At 40.2% G+C, this 18936-nt stretch overlaps 7 protein-coding genes across 12 annotated transcripts in view; 4 read left to right on the top strand and 3 right to left on the bottom strand.

The window, feature by feature from the left end:
• LOC126629547 (uncharacterized) overlaps positions 1 to 18936 on the top strand; it is a 99236-nt gene that overhangs the window by 58787 nt on the left and 21513 nt on the right. The window lies entirely within an intron of this gene.
• Positions 276 to 2973, top strand: LOC126629542 (uncharacterized protein At2g39920). 3 transcript variants are annotated; one of them, XM_050299618.1, is made up of 6 exons: positions 276 to 465; positions 914 to 1058; positions 1392 to 1836; positions 1920 to 2120; positions 2220 to 2453; positions 2682 to 2973. In XM_050299618.1, the coding sequence occupies exons 2-5, from the start codon at positions 992 to 994 to the stop codon at positions 2407 to 2409; spliced, it is 903 nt and encodes a 300-aa protein (XP_050155575.1). In that variant the 5' UTR covers positions 276 to 465; positions 914 to 991; the 3' UTR covers positions 2410 to 2453; positions 2682 to 2973. The 3 variants fall into 3 exon arrangements, with proteins under 3 accessions (XP_050155575.1, XP_050155574.1, XP_050155576.1); XM_050299617.1 differs by lacking the exon at positions 2682 to 2973 and having other exon boundaries at positions 2220 to 2627; XM_050299619.1 differs by lacking the exons at positions 276 to 465; positions 2682 to 2973 and having other exon boundaries at positions 924 to 1058; positions 1526 to 1836; positions 2220 to 2627.
• Positions 2676 to 5123, bottom strand: LOC126629537 (L10-interacting MYB domain-containing protein-like). Of its 2 annotated transcripts, none has more exons than XM_050299612.1 (4): positions 4791 to 5123; positions 3989 to 4717; positions 3289 to 3885; positions 2676 to 3179 (listed from the first exon to the last, which is right to left on the bottom strand). In XM_050299612.1, exons 2-4 carry the CDS (start codon positions 4304 to 4306, stop codon positions 2745 to 2747), a joined length of 1350 nt encoding a protein of 449 aa, XP_050155569.1. In that variant the 5' UTR covers positions 4307 to 4717; positions 4791 to 5123; the 3' UTR covers positions 2676 to 2744. The 2 variants fall into 2 exon arrangements, with proteins under 2 accessions (XP_050155569.1, XP_050155568.1); XM_050299611.1 differs by having other exon boundaries at positions 3989 to 4327.
• On the bottom strand, positions 7027 to 8765 carry LOC126629540 (glucan endo-1,3-beta-glucosidase 3-like). Its single transcript, XM_050299615.1, has one exon. It carries the CDS (start codon positions 8591 to 8593, stop codon positions 7457 to 7459), a length of 1137 nt encoding a protein of 378 aa, XP_050155572.1. The 5' UTR covers positions 8594 to 8765; the 3' UTR covers positions 7027 to 7456.
• LOC126629536 (uncharacterized protein At2g39910) lies at positions 8902 to 12292 on the bottom strand. The gene is made up of 9 exons (XM_050299610.1): positions 12066 to 12292; positions 11459 to 11993; positions 11248 to 11334; positions 10549 to 10739; positions 10166 to 10361; positions 9834 to 9898; positions 9553 to 9654; positions 9345 to 9453; positions 8902 to 9108 (listed from the first exon to the last, which is right to left on the bottom strand). The coding sequence occupies exons 1-9, from the start codon at positions 12104 to 12106 to the stop codon at positions 9076 to 9078; spliced, it is 1359 nt and encodes a 452-aa protein (XP_050155567.1). The 5' UTR covers positions 12107 to 12292; the 3' UTR covers positions 8902 to 9075.
• LOC126629544 (LIM domain-containing protein WLIM2b) lies at positions 14098 to 16728 on the top strand. Of its 3 annotated transcripts, none has more exons than XM_050299622.1 (6): positions 14098 to 14537; positions 14823 to 15023; positions 15385 to 15484; positions 15566 to 15603; positions 15711 to 15800; positions 16283 to 16728. In XM_050299622.1, the coding sequence occupies exons 2-6, from the start codon at positions 14889 to 14891 to the stop codon at positions 16520 to 16522; spliced, it is 603 nt and encodes a 200-aa protein (XP_050155579.1). In that variant the 5' UTR covers positions 14098 to 14537; positions 14823 to 14888; the 3' UTR covers positions 16523 to 16728. The 3 variants fall into 3 exon arrangements, with proteins under 3 accessions (XP_050155579.1, XP_050155580.1, XP_050155578.1); XM_050299623.1 differs by having other exon boundaries at positions 14104 to 14438; positions 15569 to 15603; XM_050299621.1 differs by having other exon boundaries at positions 14104 to 14438.
• Positions 18384 to 18932, top strand: LOC126630260 (uncharacterized). The gene has a single exon (XM_050300357.1). It carries the CDS (start codon positions 18384 to 18386, stop codon positions 18930 to 18932), a length of 549 nt encoding a protein of 182 aa, XP_050156314.1.

Here is an 18936-nt window from a genome sequence, read left to right as displayed (position 1 = left end):
AACATTATTAATGGTTAGAAGAACTACACCAATTAAATTTGCTTTCTTTTTACCACTAGAAATAAAATCTAATGTTATTTTTCTTCACTTGCAACTTGTAAATAAAAAATTTTGATAGTTAATTATATTTGACCTTACAGCACAGAAGTGCACGTAGTAAAGTGTTTTTTGTTTGAAATAATTCATACGACAGTTGAAAAAGAAGAGTTTGTAACAGTGTCAGAGATAATAATATGTGTCTGCATAACTGGCCATGTGGCCGTGGGACCTGTAAAATCACGATCAGGAATCATGATGATTGCTACTCTGTAGAACGGAAACTTCTGTATGTCTCTCTCCCCTACGAGAACACAAGAGAACCAGAGGGCTCCATAATCCCACTGCCACTGCCTTGTTTCACACAAACTCTCCAATCCATCTTTCCAGATTTCCATATCTCCAACCCAATGTATCTCTCACTCTCAGGTACTCTCTCTCTCTCTCTCTCTCTCTCTCTCTCTCTCTCTCTCTCTCTCTCTCCCTCTCCCCCCTGCAGCTTCGGTTATTAAATTAAATATCATCTGATTTACTTTCTAATGATCTGATTAACCATTATGCAATCACATGGATTTAACCCAATTCATGATTTTTTATGTATATTCTTTGTTGTAGTGTTCATGAAATTGGTGTTTTTTTTTAATTGGGTTTGGTTTAAACTGGATATAGTTCTTAATTGATCGGTGGATTTTAGAATATGATGAGATTCAACTGAACAATGGACAAAGCTTTAAAGGGTGCATCTGAAATTTGAAGTATTTAGATTCAGAAAATGAGGTTTCTCTTGTAAATTTAGCGTTTTTCGGGGTGTTTTAGCCGAATACTGTGATAGTTCAGCTGTTGCCATGATGTTTGATGTAACTTTTGTAAATTGCAGGTGACCCTTCTAGGAACAGGAAGGGACCTGGATTTGTTTTGCAGATTAATTGAGCTGGTCATTGGTCTTGGATCTTAAATGTCTGCCTATGGCCGTCATATGGAGCGGGAGTACTCCCCGGAGAGTCTCTCGAGCGAAGGTTCAGGTATGTGATGACATTATGCAGATAGTAGGAAGCATTTCTGCTCGTAAGAATTTTTTCTAGAAGTGCTTTTGTTAGAAGGATGTCAAAAGATTTAATAAAAATCCAAGATCTTGACAGTGTTGTGGTACACCAGTGAAATGTTATACCTTTGGGCCTCGTTTGGTGTCTAAGATCACTAGATTTAGTGTATGTTGGAGGAAGAAACGTATGACATATGAGTTATTCAATTCAACCCTAGGCACCAAACGAGCCCCGACACCTTGGTTCATGTAATCAGAAGTATGCTGACCTTAATTAATTAACTATTGATATTCTACCATTCCATGATCACAGAAAGGGCAAGCAGTTATGCCATGGAGACAGGATTCTACATGTCGTCTTTTGCTACGACAATCTTCATTGGCGCACTTATAACTGTTGGGCTCTTATTAATCGCCTTGCTGATTGCACTGACTGTAATGCTGCAGTCTTGCGAAAATAGGAGTCATGGAATCGTTGAGACTCATAACCCAAGTTTCGATTACAATCACTGCCAGATCTTGTCCTTGCATATGGAACTTAACGGTGAAGCAGATCGCTTCCCTTCAATGTGCAGGGTTGTTGCCCTTCAGTACATCAAAGAAGGTCAATATGTAAGAGATTTAAATTCTACCATGTCAATGATTCAGAATTATTTCAGCAGCATTACCCCAGCACACGATGGTCTGGACGTGGTCTTGATCGACATAGATGACATTCGTTCTTCAAATCCTCGGCACAGTAATTTGCCACTGCCCCAGTAATTTAATCTCCTTTTAGTTCTTTAAGCATTCGTTCTTGCATAGTTCCGGCTTTCATGTTATCCTGTTTCCTTATGCACAGATATGATCAGTATGGTTGTAGTGATTGTGTGGAAGAGGCAAAGCATCTGAAGCACAGGTTTATTCTGAGATTATACATGGAGCTTCATGCTAGCGGTTGGCCCTTGATTCTGCTATCAAGAAAGCCGGAGGCGGAGCGGAATTCCTCCATAGAGGATCTTATATCTGCAGGGTTTAGAGCTTGGTCTACATTGACAATGAGGTATTTGTTACTATGCATATCCCGCTTTCTTTCTAAAGTCTTTTAGGTAAAATTAGTTGGATGTTTCCGAGTTCCGATTCGCCGTTCTGTTTTCGGCAGATCGGAAGATGAATTGCATATGGAGAGCCGTGACTACTTCTCGAAACGAAGGGATGCAATGCAGAGAGAAGGCTTCCGCATAATAGCTTCCATTAGCAGTCACATGGATGCTCTAAGAGGTCCGTTTTCAGGAGAGCGGATTTTCAAGCTTCCAAACCCAATTTATTACAATTTTTCAACATCGAATTGAGGACATAAGTGTAGACGCAGGCGTTACCACATTGGCTAGAGCAGGTGCGCTCTCCCTTATAGACCGAAATAGATTTTTTCTTCCATGCCCGTATAGTTTTTTCAGCAGATTTTTTTTACCCGAAATCAGTGCAGCCATGTAAATAGCATCAGTTCTTCTTTGAGTTTTCTGCTGTAAAGAAATTTCGGTATCATTAGTGGTATAATTATTGGTAATCATTCTTCATCTGTTGCTTAAGTTTGCCTAAATATGTGCACTTAATCGAGTGACAGGCAAAAACAAGATAATGATGATAAGATCAAAGAACAAGAGAATTCCAAGAGACAAGAAGCATCCTAAAACAATGGCGGACCGACGGATTGCAGCCGCCGCAACCAAGCAATCCTCACACTAGGCCTTTTCAGTAGAAGAAATATTTCCCTGTATTCCTTTTTCAGGAATACATCTAATGCAAACAAATAGAGATCACTTCCTTGTTCTACTTCCTCCATGGCATCAAGACAGTTGATGCACTCCCCAATGCTATAAGTGGGCTTGCCTTGTGCAAAAGCAACTGTTACGGCATCAAGTTGCTCAACGTTGTTCTCCTCTTGATTCGCTATGCCTCCGTCTTCTATATGCAAAACGGATGTACTCAAGTTATCGTTGTACTTCCTCCGCCTGGCAGGAGGCTCTGTCTCTCCGGTATCTGTTGTTCCGTCAAATATGGCTTCCAGTTTGTCAGCGCATTGAGGTTCCTTAAAGCGGAATGAAGCAGCTTCGGGGTCGGTCTGTGATAAAACAAAAACCACCATGCTTTAACAACCCGAAATCATTCATAATCTTCCTAGTTTACATCTATGTAGAAATAGTTACCGGCAGTTGTATATCATACCATACCTCTAAGTAATTGGCCCAATCTTCATCACTTGCTCCAAACCGTCTGGTGTTCGGATTCCAAGCCATACTAGTTGTGCCAATTAGCTTACACCATATTCTCCATTGTTCCTTGGTGACATCCCAGTGATTCTTCAACTGCAACCTGTCGTACATAAGGCCAGTTTTTTGGTGAAATGATTCGACGAGAGTCCTCCAAGCGTCCCTGGTAAAATGTGTCCCGGGTTTGTTCCCTTTCAATGTCTCTTCAAGACATAGATCGATAAATACACCGTGGGATGCAGGCGACCAAACCGCCTTTGCCTTTGAATGGGATGAGCTAGATATGCTTTGCTCACTTGCAGTTGTTAGACGGTGTTCGGACTGAGCCACGTAACTCCTTAATGGAATCGCGTTTGAAAGATGCTCCTCCCCCAGCTCCACAGTCACCAAATCTTGTTCTTCCGAGTGCAGAAAGGAGTTGTCCGAGCTAGTGCTTTGCCTCCTCTGAGAATCACAAGGCTCCATGTCCCCAGAATCCGTAGTGCCAACAAAAAGGATTTCCAAAAGGTCAGGGCACGGGATTTCTTTATGCTGAAACTGTGCAGCTTCGGGGTTCACCTGAGACAAAGCCCTCGCAGTTACAAACTGAATTCACGAAAAACCTCTATAGCATCGCTCTTCGAATGCAAAACATTAGCTGCTGTGAGTAAACTAGCATTACCTGTATGTAGTAAGCCCATTCTTCTGCACTAGCACCGAATTGATTGGTCGTAGGATCCCACTTCATATCACTCTCAGCAATGAGCTTAACCCAAACTTTCCATTGCTTCTTGGTGAAATCCCAGTGGTTCTTCATTTGCTTCTTGGTGTACCTTAAACCCGTCTGCTCGTAGAACCCTTGGATGAGATTCCTCCAACCCTCCTTAGTAAAGTGTGTACCGGGCTTATTCCCTTTGTCCACCTCTTCCAGACAAAGATCAAAGAATATTTTCCGGTGCCCCGGAGTCCAGGTGGCTTTTGATCTTGATGAGCTATACATCCCTTATCAATTCCAATTTCTCTGCCATTTTTCATAGGCATCAACATGATACCCATCATCTCAAAACAACATAATTTACAGTTGATTTTGGTGTTGTTAACTTCAATGAGTATTAAGGATTCAGAGGGAAAATGTATGCCCATTAAATTCATAATTAAAGTTTCTAACTTTATATTGTGCAGCTAAATACACAAAACAAAAGCATAAAAACATAATAATAAGCAGAAAACAAAAAATGAAATACTGGAAATGCAATTGAAATTCCTGCAAATAAATAAATAAATACCCATTTGATGCAATTACAGTGTTTAGACAGGAAGCATAAGTTTAAAACAATATCTATATATCTATATATCTATACACTTCACACCCACCCACACAAAATTCGCATTTGAAACGATCTCCGAGAATCTACAATGGTTTGCATGCTAACAAAATATTAAAAAATCGAAACGAAATTGAAACAGGGGAGATAAGTTCATACCTGGGACTTAAAGAGGGGTCGGAATTCCTACTTAAAGAAGAAGACGACGACGACGAAAAAGCAGAAGCTCTCCCCCTCTCTCTCCCTCTCACTCCCTCGAGTGTTTCTGAAACGTGAAATCGACGGCGCACAATAATTTATTTTGCTCTTTTGGGTTTCGTAACATCAATTCTCATGGTCAGCCCACTATGCCCATTCTTTTTCAGGCCCCTCTTTTCGAAATCGGCCATCTCCTTTTTGGATTTTTGGGGAATTTGCTCATCTTTAAATTTTTGGGGGTGAAAATAGGTTGGATTTTTTGTCCTGGTAAAATGGAAGAGGCTGAAATGTTTCTCGAAGTTTTTTTAGCCTTTAAAAGGGTTGACTGTTAGAATGATTAATTGTCATGGTGAAACCACCCGCTATCTATTTTGTTTGGGAAATTTTATTCAGACTTATTTATCCTCTTTCTGCACCCAACTTATAGTTTTTAACCTTGAAATTCCGAATCTGCCCAACAATTTTCTTCTTTCACCCATAATGAAAAAGAACAAAAATATAAAATATAAAATATAAAATTCCAACACTAGAAAACTCGAGCCATGCCATCACTCCAAACCGGCCCTAACCACCCCCAATTTCTACCCCTCCCCAACCTCCCACCGCCATCTTCTTATCACCCACAATAAACCCCCTAAAGATCTCAGTCATCAATGTCCCTTTCCCGACCTTTCGCCGGCCACACAATAACTCTCTCTTCCATGCAGTCTTTCTAACATGTCCGAATTATGCCAAAATTGTCGACATGTCGAATTGTGTTGGACCATATGTTAATAATACCATTAATATTTTCAAAAAAAATAAAAAATATTGACATGTTTCTTTTGGGTTTTTTAATCGTGGGTTGTTGGGAATAATTTTCTAATTTCTAAATTGTTGTGGGTGGTAAGGGAGGTGGCGGTGGGGAGTTGGGGAGGTTAAAAACTGGGTGGTTGAGGTTTGAAGAGATAGGGTGGCTAGAGTTGCTTATTGCTAAATTATTATTATTTTCTTTTTGTTCTTGTTCTTGTTGGGTGTAGAAAGAGAATTATTGGGCACATTTGGAATTTCAAGATAAAAAATAATAAGTTGGGTGTAGAAAAAAGATAAATGGGTCTAAATAAAATTTCCTTTTTTTTTTTTTTTTGAACAAATGATAGAGACTTTACAATAAGGGGTGGGCAAGTGGGCTACATCTTATATTGTCATAATAATGCGGTTCAACTTCGTTGTTGGTGATAATCAAACATAAGATCTCTCTACAAGTGAAGAAGAATACCAAGAATAGAATGAGATATTGTACTATTGTGTTTTCATATTGTTTTGCATGTTAGTTCACAAGAGTGCTGATTTTTTTCAAATTTTTTTTCACCTTGCATGTCTCTCTTTATTTTTGACCATCGAATTAAATAAATTAACCAAAAATAACAATCATGATTAAATAAGGGCGTGCATAAAGGGAAAACGGTGTGTGTTTATCATTTGTCAATCCGCAAGTGTGTTTACATGAACACACTCGCATGTAAATGGATAAACCCAAACACGACCCCTGCGACCCCTACTAGGGAGTTACAATGATACATTACAAATACCAATACCACTTTTGTGTGTACCAAATTTAGTATGATAGTTTCATCATATTATAGTTGTTGCATAATTGTATTTTACTGTTACATTTCATGATTGTGTGATGATCATTTCGAATACTTTTTCTTTTTTAATTACCTACATTGGTCTTACTAATCAATCACCACAATACCACTAAAATTTAACCTTCCATTTTCTGCCAAACTAAACTAATTAGGGTCTTACTAGCTCAAAACTTAACCCTACTAGCATGAGAAAATTGATTTAGGAGTTCACAATGCTTCCTACCACTTCTATACCATATTGGGGCAGTAAAAATGTATGCTTCCACTACTTCTACTTCCAAATTGGGAAGTAAAATTGTAAACTTTACAGGATTAAATCTGCAGAACTTAATACTCCCAAATACCCAATCCAATTCAATCTGCAGAAACTAATTTCATCTGCAGAATTCAATCACTGCACAAGAAACTAAAGCACAAACTCGCAACATCCCAGTACGAATTGTCGATTAAACATTGCAGCCAAGCAAGATGGTAACTTTCAACATTGAGCTTAAATTAAGACCATCCAAATATCCAAGTGAAATTAAGAATATTAGTAAAAAAAAAAGTAAGCTCCAAACCATGCATTTTCTCAGCAAAAAAATCCACTAAAACCTGCTTAGCACAAGATGAACTAGTAGTTCAATTGTCTTTCATCACAAACACTATTTTCTACACAAAATACCCTACTCACAGAGTACACTAAACAGTAATTCCTTTGAGCAGCAACCCCAAACTGAACAAATTGTAGCCCCAAACACCATCTCCATGAATCAAAATTACTAACCAAGTAATTAGCAGCAGTTTCTTCATAAACCCAATTGATAAATGAGCCCCAACTTGCAGGTTGCCACCTCCATGAATCGAAAACTGTGCTAATCACCTACTAATCAAAGCAACTAATTGAACCCAATCCACAGTCCACTCTACTGATCAAAGATCTCTAAGAATCCTCCAAGAATCAACAAATCGAGCTACCCAGTAATGAAATTAAGCAACTGAGTCGGAAAAGCAACATTACCAGGCAAGTAATGCAAACACCAAGAATTGCCCAACCGCCATGATCAAGATATCAAAGAGTCCTCCGCAATCGGACCCAGAATACTGAATCTCCTTATACTTGCTGGTCAAATTTGGGTAAAGAATCCCCCAATTGCGCCCCTGCCTCACTTGCTTATCGAGCAGCTCGTAAATGTACGTCTCCGCAACCCCTTCTCTTCTCAGCGGCGTTCCCTTTCCGGACCTCAGATGAAACAGAAGCCCCTTGATGTACATCTCGGCGTAAACCGGGTTGGCGTCGATTTCGGCCGGGTCGGTGCTGTAGCTGGGCCACCCAGTCTCGGTCACGATCACCGGAATGTTCTCGTATCCTGCGACCGCCATGGCGCTGATGACGGCGTCGACCATCATGTCGAAGAGGTTCCGGTACCGGACGCCGGTGGTAAGGTCGTCTCGGAATCCGAATGGGTGCTCCTGAAATAGGGGGAACCCAATCGGGATCTCACTGCGCATCTTGTAGAGGTTGTAGGGGTAGAGGTTGATCAAGAACGACGAATTGGTGTCGCGGAGGAACTGGAGGAGGGGTCTGATGACGGTGTAGACGGCCGGTTCTTGGAACTGGGCGTTGGAAGGCGGGAACGCCGTGGTGATGACGTTTATGAAAGAGAAGGTGGTGGAGACGGAGATCCTGTGGATGCCGAGATCTTGGAGGGAGAGGCGGAGGTTGCGGATGGCGGGAAGGAGGAAGGTGAAGAAGTCTGGGGAGGACTCGAGGAGGTCGTTGCCGACGGAGATGGTGCCAATGTTGGTGCGGGGGTAGAAGGGGATGACGTGGATGTAGAGCCAGCGGAGGGCGTTGGAGCGGTTGGCGGCGAGCGGCGGGACGAGCTGGTTGGGGATGGTGAGGAGGAGGGAGGTGTTGGAGTAGAGGAAGGCGCGGATCATGGCTGGGTCGGAGGCGTCGAGTCGGAGCGCGGAGAGGCCGAGTGAGGAAACGGCGCGGGCCACGCAGTCGGGCGCGGGAGGGGTGCCGTAAGTGGCGACAGTGCTTGCGGAGTAGGTGGCTCCAACGGTGGTGGGAAGAGAGGTGCTCCCGGGAAGGAGAGAGAGGATGAAGAGGATGGCGGCGAGGGAGACCAAGAAGTCCGCCGCCATGGTTTCTTGGAGCTTTCTGGAATTTGGAGGGAGTTTTCTGGGGGTTTGAAATCAAGAGAGAGAGGAAGGCGTGGTTGTTAGTTTGTTAAAGCTGTTCGAGCAGAGGAGGTTTGGCGCGGGAAATGGGATTTAAGGGGGGTGCGTAGTGCGCACTGGGTGTTGTTTAGCTGAGAAAAGGCTGTTAGTCAGTGTCGTACGCCACGTGATTTGCGAAGGTGAACACTGGGCTTGCTTCCGAAGCTCGGCCCAAGCCCAGTATCAATATGCGTTCACGCTCTCTTGAGCTTACATAATATCGTTATGAGCTATAGCGTGGAATTAGCATTGTTTCTTTACTGCATTTAACGTGAGTACATGGTAGCATCATCGGTCGGAGCCCGGAAGACGATTAATATGGCGGAAATTCCGGTATCTGAGTTCAAAAGAGAATGATTCGTAATCAAGAGTCATATTTACATCTGCACATAAACTCCTTCGCGAGACTAAACTCTTTCCGCATACGGTAATTGGACAACCTGCATTACAAACACCAAGGAGTATAAACATGAGAACTTTCTCGGTTTAATCCTCTAGACAGGAATTTAGATGAACAGCTGACAGAATAGCAGAACAGGAAACCGCTGATACTTAAAGGCCGTCCTACCCAAATTATGTGCTAATATTTTCAAGTTACTGACTACCAAATATGGATTAAGTAGCCTACAAGGCATGGCTACATTATTGCATATATGCTGCATGATGGTTAATTTACCGTTGCTTTTCGTTCACCTAAACTGGCACCGAAACTGGGACCAATGGTCGCTAAGTTTGGATCATCTCTGTGCTTTCCCCAGGCTGCTTCGAACTGCACTCCTTTGCATCTGGGAATTACAGGAACGGGGTTAGAATGAACAAACAATAATAAAGGAGTAGGTTCATACAATTGCCATATAAATACGAGGAGAAGGAATAATCCTTACTGGTGGAGCAGGATCAGTATCCGAATAACAACATCTCTAATTCCTTCACGGGACCTTTTCAATGCTGCTTCTTTGTACAAAACAGCAAGTTCGTCCACCAACCTGAAACCAAGCAATGACGTAATAATACAAAATAAAGGATTCCTCCTATAAAAAACTCAGAAGACGAAATGGGTGCGGGTGCAATCTGGAAGTGGAGTAGGTCCTGAAGCAAAGGTTTGACATGCTGAAAATACAAGTCAATAAAACACCGAAGTTGCATACAAATTCAATCAAGTTACCTTTCCACATACTGTGTGTTCCTAACCCATGTTAATTTTATAACTGTTTCAATCTGTTTGAGAACCTGCAAAAAGCAAAAGCAAAATAATTTCAAAACTATGGTAGAAATTATTGATGTTGACATAACAATTCATAGCCTACGCATGAGGAAACGATCATCTGGAGATGCCATGTCTCCAGAACTTGTGGTAGTGTAGATTAAGTATTGAGCATGCCACCTAGCCTAGGCGCTAAAATCTGATTTATTAACCAACGATAGCATGAAACCATATCTCACTACACACACACACACATACAAGAGGATATCACTCGAGTGGGAAGATAATCTCACCAGTAAAACAGTCTCGTCATCATCAGCATGCATCCACTTAAAGAAAAGAGGGAAAATGCGCCTGAAATGAGCTAGTAACACCAGACCCACACCATTAAAAAGTGGCTCTATATGACGAAGCCATGCAACACGGCGTTCCTTGTTCCTAGATTGGCGCTCCAGGTGACTTAACATCTCATTTAGCATCTTATCAAACCTATGGAATATATCGGGAAGGGTATTAAGAATGTGATAAAATATGCAATCAGTGTATTATGTAGATGTTGCTGTGTCCAGTAAAAGTTTTAACTACAAACCTCCATATCGTTCCTTCAATTTTAAAACAACATCCACAGAAAGTAAAAAGCGTAATGAACATAAAGCACAGAGACAAACAAGAATACCATGGACTACGAGGATTACTTTGCTGGGTACAAGTCACAATAAGCACCGACATCTCGACCACAAGTTCCCATATTTCATCACTAGAAGCAATATTCTGGCAGCATGCATCAAGGATCACATCTTGAAACCAACCAAGTTCGGCAGCATTCACGTTTTTCGCAATATGTATGAAGCTAATCATGCCCTGCCCCTGAAACAAAGCATGGAGGATGAGCATCATCCGTCTGCCTTAGGGATGGTTTGGGAGTGAGGTGCTTAAAAAAAAAGCACCCATGAAAAAAAGCTGTGAGGGTTTTAGGTGTTTGGTAAACTGAAAAAAAAAATGTTTATTTTGGAAGCTGCTGTGAGAATAAGCTGAAATCAAAGGAAAAAGCTGAAGCTGCTATTTGCAGCTTTGGAAAACTGGCTTTTTTCAAAGCACATGGAGCTACAATGCTCCTTTAATGAAAAGATCCTATCAGACTGCTTTTTTTTCCAAAAGCACTTGTACAAAAAAGTTTACCAAACACTATGCTGATTTATTTCACAGCCGCTTATTTTCACAGCTCAGCCGCTTATTCTCACAGCAGCTTTTTTTCAAAGTACAGCAATACCAAACCAGCCTTTAACACAATACATTTGCTACATTACACAGAAAGTGATTCATCGCAGTTCAAACCCAACAAAACCGGAAGCTGAACAACTATAAAAAAACATACTTTGATCTCAGCGGACCAGTGATCGAGAGCCGTCAATGCACAAGGAATAACCAAATTAGACAACTTCCCCAAATGAGGATAATCAATCTACAAAACAACAACACACAGATCATATCATTAACAATAACTAACAAGCCACCAAATTTTAATTCAACATCTCAAAAAGAACAGATACATACATATATATATACACACACGTATGAGCTCACACCTGTGTAACAAACCACCTAAACTGATAAGCAGCCACAATGGCAAACCCAACCGGAACCCTGGCCGATGCAGCCGAGAACTCATCGCAATCCTCCGATTTATCGATGGAGCTCTCTTTAATTCTGCTCTTCAACAAGGGAAGAACCTCCGGCGTCAATTCTATCACCAACTTCTTCTCCTCAGGAACCGAACCGCAATTCAAACCCAATTCAGCTATCGTCTTACTGTTCTTTTCGCTGTAAGCCATTAAATAAGCTTCCGAAAGCTTGCGAAAGGCCGAGTCCGCAGCGGCTGAGAGGTCCTTGGGGATCCATGAGAGGAGGTCGTGGGCCGAGGACTGAGAGGCAGAGAGTACGGCGCAGGCGAGAGCGAAGTCCCTGATTGAGGTGTGGAGCTGAGCACCGTCGATGTTAGGGCTTCGTGGCGGTTGCTTGCGAGGGAGGAGAGCATCCAGTAAGGTTTTCGAGGAGACGCCGCCGTCGTCCGGCGGAGTGTCCGGCGCTTTGCTCAGAGATTTGGAGATTGAATCCGATAATCTAAAAAAATTACTAGAAATTAGAGAAAAATAATATAAAAAAATAGGAGAAGGAGAGAGCTGTGGAACTTACTGGATGAGTAGCTCGTAGAGTGTTGAGAACGATTCCGACATTTCTGACTCGGTCTGACTCGGTCCGCCTGCCGTCTGAGCTCTCAACTCGCCGTGCTCTCGCTTCTGTTTTATGAACTATGGGGGACAAGGGGGTGTTTGACGTCGTTTTGGGGGTTGTTCCGGAAACGGCATGGCGTTGACAAGCCACCTTCGAAACGCAGCGTACCGGACCGAATTATGGTTATCATGGTTTGAGGTAATTAAAGGTCATCATTTTGGTGAGTCCTATGTTCATCATGCAGTTCAAGCGCGTGCCGTCTCCATCACCAGGCGTATCCGACTCATTAAAGGTCATCATTTTTAACACTGAGATTTCACAATGTATCAAATTAGGATCAATGGTCGTGTGATTAGCATTTTGTAAGGTTATAATAATATGTACTGAATATATTTAGTGAACGAGAAGCATCATCCAATTTCACTTAAAATCTAGAACGCTAGCTATTTTATTTGAATCACTATCCTAAAGTTAGGGCTAGGCATTTTAGTGGGTTTATCGATCAGCCTGACCAACCCAACCAAAATTGGTTGGGTTTGTAAACTTTATTTCAAGTAAAAACCTGATTGCTCATTTAATAGATGGGCTGGGTTAGGTTGAAGTATTATTAACTTTATTGAAATCGACTCACCTAAATATCAACATTTTTTAAACATACATTATATAGACATATACATAAAATTCTAATAGTTATTAGACACACTTGTTTATTTATACTTTAGTTAAAAAATGAAATTTGAATATTAACAAATAGGGATTCTACATCACCAAATTAACATAATTTAAGCCTAATATAATATGTATTTTAGATTATTTGTCACTGACACTCACTTTAGGAATAAGAAAGAAAGTAAATAATCTCAACCCATAGAACCCATCCAACCCAACCGACCCTCCTTAGAATGATATGAGTGAGTTGGTTTGCCTATTTCATTGAGTTAAAATGAGTTTTAATAATGTCAACCCGAACCTATTGAGTTAGCCAACGAATTGAAGAGAGTAAATGTTCTTATATAAGGGATATTGATCAAGGGCCAAATAATTTTTTGTAATACAAGCAATATTTATCGAGAGTCTTGTTACCACCAGACGTTGAATATAAAATTAAATGTTCAAAATCACTGGAGCTAGAAATTAATTTAACTCTGAATAAACATAAGCAACTCTTACCAGAGGCAAAGTACCTTGAGCCTAGTGTGAGTTCACGTAATTGGATAATATTAAAATCCTAGCAATAGATAAAGCATAGAAAATTCGTTACCTTTGACACCCAAAAAATGCTGTAAGTCTGTTTCATTTTATTTGTTGGTAACCAATTTGTCTTCTACTAGTCCAGCCATTTTTTCCTCACAAATTTGTAGGTTTGTTTATCTTCTGTTTTGGTTGGGAACAAAATTAAATATAAATAAATTTAAAAAAAAAACATCCACTCAATCACAAAATCACAATAATTATTACCATATTTCCAAACGAATTTTAAATTTAGAAATGTAGACAGCAGCTAATGATTTGGTGCAACCACAACCTTCGATTATAGGATTTGTATCCTCTCTTGAGCAGGGATCCGAATCCTTCTTACCCAATAACACTGACCGTTGGATTTTGATTCAATTACTACAATTATTATAACTTTTAGAGAAGTTATTTGTTTGTAACCATTTGATCAAAATTCACCCGTTCGTGTTATTGGGTCATGAGGATTTGGACCATTGCTCAGGAAACGATTCAAATCCTCGATTATATGCATTTAATTTGATAAAACAAATAGTATGCATTTAATTATCCTCTAATTACTTAAAAATAAAAAGGACTAGCCTTTTAAGAAGTATTTCCCAATGATCCAAGTGGTTCATAAAAAAAAAAAGCACTTCTACGACGCAAAAGTTCTTGCCATATGTAATTAGAAGTGCTTTTAGTTATTGTAAACCACTTTGTTGTTGCAACTTAGGGCGAGAAAAGCCGCGTAAAATCGAGCCGTTGGACGATACAAGGTGGAACCAAATTGTTTCCAGCGCGGATATTTTTATTCCTTTTTATTTATATTTTATAACGCCTTTAAAATCTCTCTCATCGGATTTGGAGGGGTCTCTCTCACGCTCTAATCTCGACAATTTCGTCGTCGTCGTCTTCCTGCACTACGCTGCATCCGCTCCCTGCAAAAAGCCTTCGCCATTCACCGTCCGGCATTTCATTCCTTCTGTACGGAAAAGGACCCATTTGCCCTCCTCCCTTTTCTCGCTCTTTCCATTTTTCAAAATCTTTTCTTTTTTATTCTACCCTTTTTATTTGTCGAGATTTTTTAGCTTCACTCAGTCAGCCTTAAAGCTTCAAAGGGTACGCTTTTCTGAATCTGAAGAATGTTTATTGACTTCATTTCATAATCTCTGCTGCCAGATCTCCATTCATTTGTTCTTGCATTTGTGTCCTTTGAAGGTTGGATCAAAGAAAAAATCTTAAGAAAAAATGTGTAATTTTTTTCAATTTAGTTGCTTATGTTCTAAAAGTTTTAGATCGGTTTCTGGGAAAGCTGGAAAAAAGATTTGGGATTGTGGGTCTTCTGTGGATTTGTTGATAAAGTTGCCAAATTCTGTAACTTTACTGTTTTACGTTATCTGGGTCAATGAATCACTGTGCTTTTACATTTCCTTTCTTCTACTTTCTCGGGAGCCAAACAGAAATTTTGATTGCCATTTCCTTTTGTTTAACTGTTCATTACAGGCGGGAGGTTGAGTGGTGGTGATCTTGGTTGAGAGAGAAGAGTCAGATCTAGAAGGAGAAAGGATTATGTCTTTCATTGGCACCCAGCAGAAATGCAAGGCTTGTGAAAAGACAGTTTACCCAGTGGAGGAGCTTTCTGCTGATGGGATTTCCTACCACAAGTCTTGCTTCAAATGCACCCACTGCAAAGGGACTTTGAAGGTACTAAACCAACCTTCAATTCTGCCTCATTTCATGCTTTGTTGTCGATTTTCGGTCATTTTTGTTTGATTCAAAGCAAATTATGAAGATTACTGCTTTATCGATACTTCAGACCAAATTAGATAAGGATTTCTGTTTTCTGTGAGGATTGTTAGTATCATGCCAATGGGTGTAATGACATAGAATATCTAATTTGTAATATTGTCGGCGTGTGAATGCATATGTTTGAAAGAGAACTCGAATAGTGAGATTTGTTCATGCCATTGACCCGAATTCTGTTCAACTAAGATATGTAACTTATGGAGTTGTTTATGGAAGTTTCTTCTTGTTTCTAAGGCTTTTGTGATATATATCTTTACAGCTGAGCAATTATTCCTCAATGGAAGGTGTCCTGTACTGTAAGCCTCACTTTGAGCAACTGTTCAAGGAGACTGGCAATTTCAACAAGAACTTTCAGTCGCGTATGTCTTTCTCTTTTTCCTGGTGAAACCGTTTTTGTTTTTATTGTTACCGTTTTAATCTTCTGTAAATTTAATTTGCAGCAGCTGCAAAGTCAGCTGAGAAGTTAACTCCAGAGCTGGTAAACTTTTCTACATCGCTGTTATAAACTCAGTTTTTGAGTGAACAAAGTACTCTTACTATCGGGTCGTGTTAACACTGATTCTCAAATGTTTGTGTTTGGTTCAGACTAGGTCACCTAGCAAAGCTGCTAGCATGTTTTCTGGAACACAAGACAAATGTGCTACTTGTGGTAAAACAGCTTACCCACTGGAGAAGGTAGGATCCCAAGATATGTCTTTTCTTGATAATTTTTCTTTCGACTATTCTCTTTTCCCCCTTTACCAAAAGAGAATTGGCTGGAACTGGGACTTCGTTGCATTGATATAAGTTGAGCACATGTTCTGTAATTTCCTAATTATAACCAGAGGTGTTCGAGGTTACATGAATTTCACATGACCTCTATAGAAACAAATGAGTTCCTCTGCAATGGTTATTTTAAGAAAATGAACATTTTTCGTATAATGCACAAAGATATGAATCACGGGTATCGCGTGCTTGTTCTTTGGCTAGATGTTCAGTATGTCCTGGAGTAGTATTCCATTTTAGAAGTCAATCTCCAATGCGAAAATTGGACAGTTGCGTAAATCATGTCTGCTCGCATTATAGTCTTTCCAACCTCCATTCACCCCAAATTTGAGAAACAAAAAATAAAAAATCCCACGAAACTAATTCGAGTTTATTGAACCAAAATTTTGCAGGTGACAGTGGAGAGCCAGGCTTACCACAAGTCGTGTTTCAAGTGTTCTCACGGCGGCTGTCCTATTACTCCCTCAAACTACGCCGCCCTGGAGGGCATTTTATACTGCAAGCACCATTTCTCCCAGCTTTTCAAGGAGAAGGGGAGCTACAACCATCTTATTAAGTCTGCATCAATCAAGCGCACAGCAGCTGCAGCAGCAGCGGCAGCAGCAACAGTAGCCTCCATTCCAGAAGCATAAATTCCGTATTTAAATGTTCGATTACATGGCTTTCGTTTGTTTAAGAGTGTTGCATCCCTCTTTAACCTCACGCTTTTCCATGGCGGAGTGAGAAAACTTGGTTCTTCTCTTTTGTATTCGGCTCATCAATCTTGGGCACATTGTTGTGTTTTGCTTCATGTATGTGATTCTGGGTCCGGCAGTTAGTAAAATGACCTTCTTCTGGACTTTGTGTGCAGTAAAGTTCATGTTGTCACCATTTTTATCGGCATTTTGCAAATATATGAAGATTCTATCATCTTCGTCTTATTTTCCCTCCCCAACCCCACAAAAGAAAGAAATTCTTGAGTGTGATGGTCTTATAACTCCGAAAGCTTGTTTAGAAATGCTTTTTCAAAAAGCACTCATGCTCAGAGCAATCGAAGCACATTGAAATTTTTAATAAAAAAATGCAAGTGATTCATAAAAAACACTTTAGAAATGCTTTTTCAAAAAGCATTCATGCTCAGAGCAATCGAAGCACATTGAATTTTTTAATTAAAAAATGCAAGTGATTCATAAAAAACATTTTTATTGAAAGCACATAGCAAGTGTCTTTCATAAAACACTTAAAATGCTTCTTTTAAATCCATAAACACTTTTAACTTTTTTTTTACGAAACATTATGAGAAGAATTTTTTATTATTTTAAAAGCATTTTCAAAACAAGTCTCGAAAATGGTGATTATACAGTTATACTAATGACTCCAAACAGTTATTATTTGAGGACAGCCAAGTTGATAATAGTCAGTTGAAGCAGTTAGCGCTAGTTTGTTAAAGTTAGTTATAATTGGCGGGAAAGAAAAATTACAGAATAACCGCATTCAAGAAATTTCAGGGAGAAAAATTACAGGCATTCATTCAGATTCAGGCTTAAAGATTTTTCCGTCCAAGAACAGTAACAAATTTCTGATCTCTTCGGCGCAGAACAACTGCTTCCAATTCGCGCATTGCATTTTATTGGTATGTCCATGGAAACCTCAACTTATATATATTCTGCATTTTCTTTCAGTTTCTTGAATCGCTTTCCTTCTGTTTCTTTTCTTATTTTCTGGGATTTGCTGGTATCGTAATACAAACTCGGTTTTCGGGCAGGGCTGGTTCTCGGAGATTGGCTTAGTTTAGTTTGTGTGAAAGAATTGGACTTGATTTCTTTACGGAAAAGCAGAGGTGATGACACTTGCAATTCATTCCTTGCAACTCGGCTTGGTTCTTCTAAAAATTTGCTGATTTCTTTTCAAAATTTACTGTCATGAAGATCAAGACGCGGGATACGAATTCCCGTTTCAAGATGAAGCTAACGCAGACTGTAGGCGAATATCTTGGGATTCCAGAAGAAGAGTACCACGCCACTGTCAGGATGCCGCCGGAGAGGCTTGCTACGATTTGCAAGGATCTTAGCAGCATTGGCGATACTGGTATTCTACTTTTTCACATACCAAAACGTTTAGCGATTGAAAAATAATAATTACTTATGCAATGATGTGGTAAATAAATAAGTGCAGTTAAACTTAAGATATCTGTGAGCAATGAAGTTGTCAAGTTCTCCGCCGTAGCTGAATCGGGGACTGCTCAAATCACTTGCAGGCACAACATCCCCGTCGACAAGGTTCTTCTTTTTCTTCAGAAATATGATTTCTTCCGTAAAAATGTCAGATAAATGGTTAGTTTTTGTTTAGACGTGGGAGTTTTTACATCAGTTTTTACATCAGTTAACACAAACGGACACCAAACATCCGGTTATGTATATTCGGTGTTTTATACGGCGTGCCAAACGAGTCCGTGTCTCAAATGCAAGTCTGTAAATGATTTGTTTTTCATTGATTCAATATACGAAATGTTGTATGGAACCTGCTCGGACCAAGTTGGCTAATGATGGTGCTGAGCAGAAAATATGGAAGAAACCTGCTTTTGGAATGATAAAAATCAACACTGATGCGGCATGGAGCAAAGCGACGCATCGAGCTGGATTGGGGTGGGTGGCCCGTGATTTTGCAGGTGTTCTCCAGGGTGCGGGGGGATCGGGTTCTATGAGTTTCCATTCCGCATCTGCGGCTGAGGCAGCTGCTATTCGGATAGCCCTCGAAGGCTGCTTATTTAGGGGGTTTGGGAATGTAGTTATTGAATCTGATGCTAAAACTATTGTCCAAATGATCAGAAAGGAGATAACCCAAGATTTTAGGCTTGAATGCATACTTGATGACATTGAGGTTCTAGCACGGAGGATGCAAGCTGTTGTTTTCGTCTTTGTGCCTAGAGAGTGCAACAAAGCTGCTCACTTAGTGGCCAAGTATGTCGGAGAGAAAGGAAGGGATTTTGTGTGGTACTGTATTGGGCCAGAATTTTTGTTTAATACCTTGGCCCAGGATATTAACCTTCCTATGAGAATTTAATATA

The sequence above is a fragment of the Malus sylvestris genome, chromosome 7, assembly GCF_916048215.2.
Source record: "Malus sylvestris chromosome 7, drMalSylv7.2, whole genome shotgun sequence".
NCBI classification, from domain to species: domain Eukaryota; kingdom Viridiplantae; phylum Streptophyta; class Magnoliopsida; order Rosales; family Rosaceae; genus Malus; species Malus sylvestris.
The sequence above is the reverse complement of the archived record's forward strand: the minus strand, read 5'-3'. Positions and strand labels throughout refer to the sequence as shown.

Coding starts and splice junctions, on each gene's coding strand:
- LOC126629542 (XM_050299618.1), top strand. CDS start 992: ATGTCTGCCTATGGCCGTCATATGGAGCGGGAGTACTCCCCGGAGAGT. Junction 1,059..1,391: donor TCTCTCGAGCGAAGGTTCAG/GTATGTGATGAC, acceptor CCATGATCACAG/AAAGGGCAAGCAGTTATGCC. Junction 1,837..1,919: donor AGTAATTTGCCACTGCCCCA/GTAATTTAATCT, acceptor CCTTATGCACAG/ATATGATCAGTATGGTTGTA.
- LOC126629537 (XM_050299612.1), bottom strand. CDS start 4,306: ATGTATAGCTCATCAAGATCAAAAGCCACCTGGACTCCGGGGCACCGG. Junction 3,886..3,988: donor AATGGGCTTACTACATACAG/GTAATGCTAGTT, acceptor GCTTTGTCTCAG/GTGAACCCCGAAGCTGCACA. Junction 3,180..3,288: donor ATTGGGCCAATTACTTAGAG/GTATGGTATGAT, acceptor GTTTTATCACAG/ACCGACCCCGAAGCTGCTTC.
- LOC126629540 (XM_050299615.1), bottom strand. CDS start 8,593: ATGGCGGCGGACTTCTTGGTCTCCCTCGCCGCCATCCTCTTCATCCTC.
- LOC126629536 (XM_050299610.1), bottom strand. CDS start 12,106: ATGTCGGAATCGTTCTCAACACTCTACGAGCTACTCATCCA. Junction 9,899..10,165: donor ATGACGAGACTGTTTTACTG/GTGAGATTATCT, acceptor TGCTTTTTGCAG/GTTCTCAAACAGATTGAAAC. Junction 9,454..9,552: donor ATACTGATCCTGCTCCACCA/GTAAGGATTATT, acceptor TGTAATTCCCAG/ATGCAAAGGAGTGCAGTTCG.
- LOC126629544 (XM_050299622.1), top strand. CDS start 14,889: ATGTCTTTCATTGGCACCCAGCAGAAATGCAAGGCTTGTGAAAAGACA. Junction 15,024..15,384: donor ACTGCAAAGGGACTTTGAAG/GTACTAAACCAA, acceptor ATATCTTTACAG/CTGAGCAATTATTCCTCAAT. Junction 15,801..16,282: donor CAGCTTACCCACTGGAGAAG/GTAGGATCCCAA, acceptor AAAATTTTGCAG/GTGACAGTGGAGAGCCAGGC.
- LOC126630260 (XM_050300357.1), top strand. CDS start 18,384: ATGGAACCTGCTCGGACCAAGTTGGCTAATGATGGTGCTGAGCAGAAA.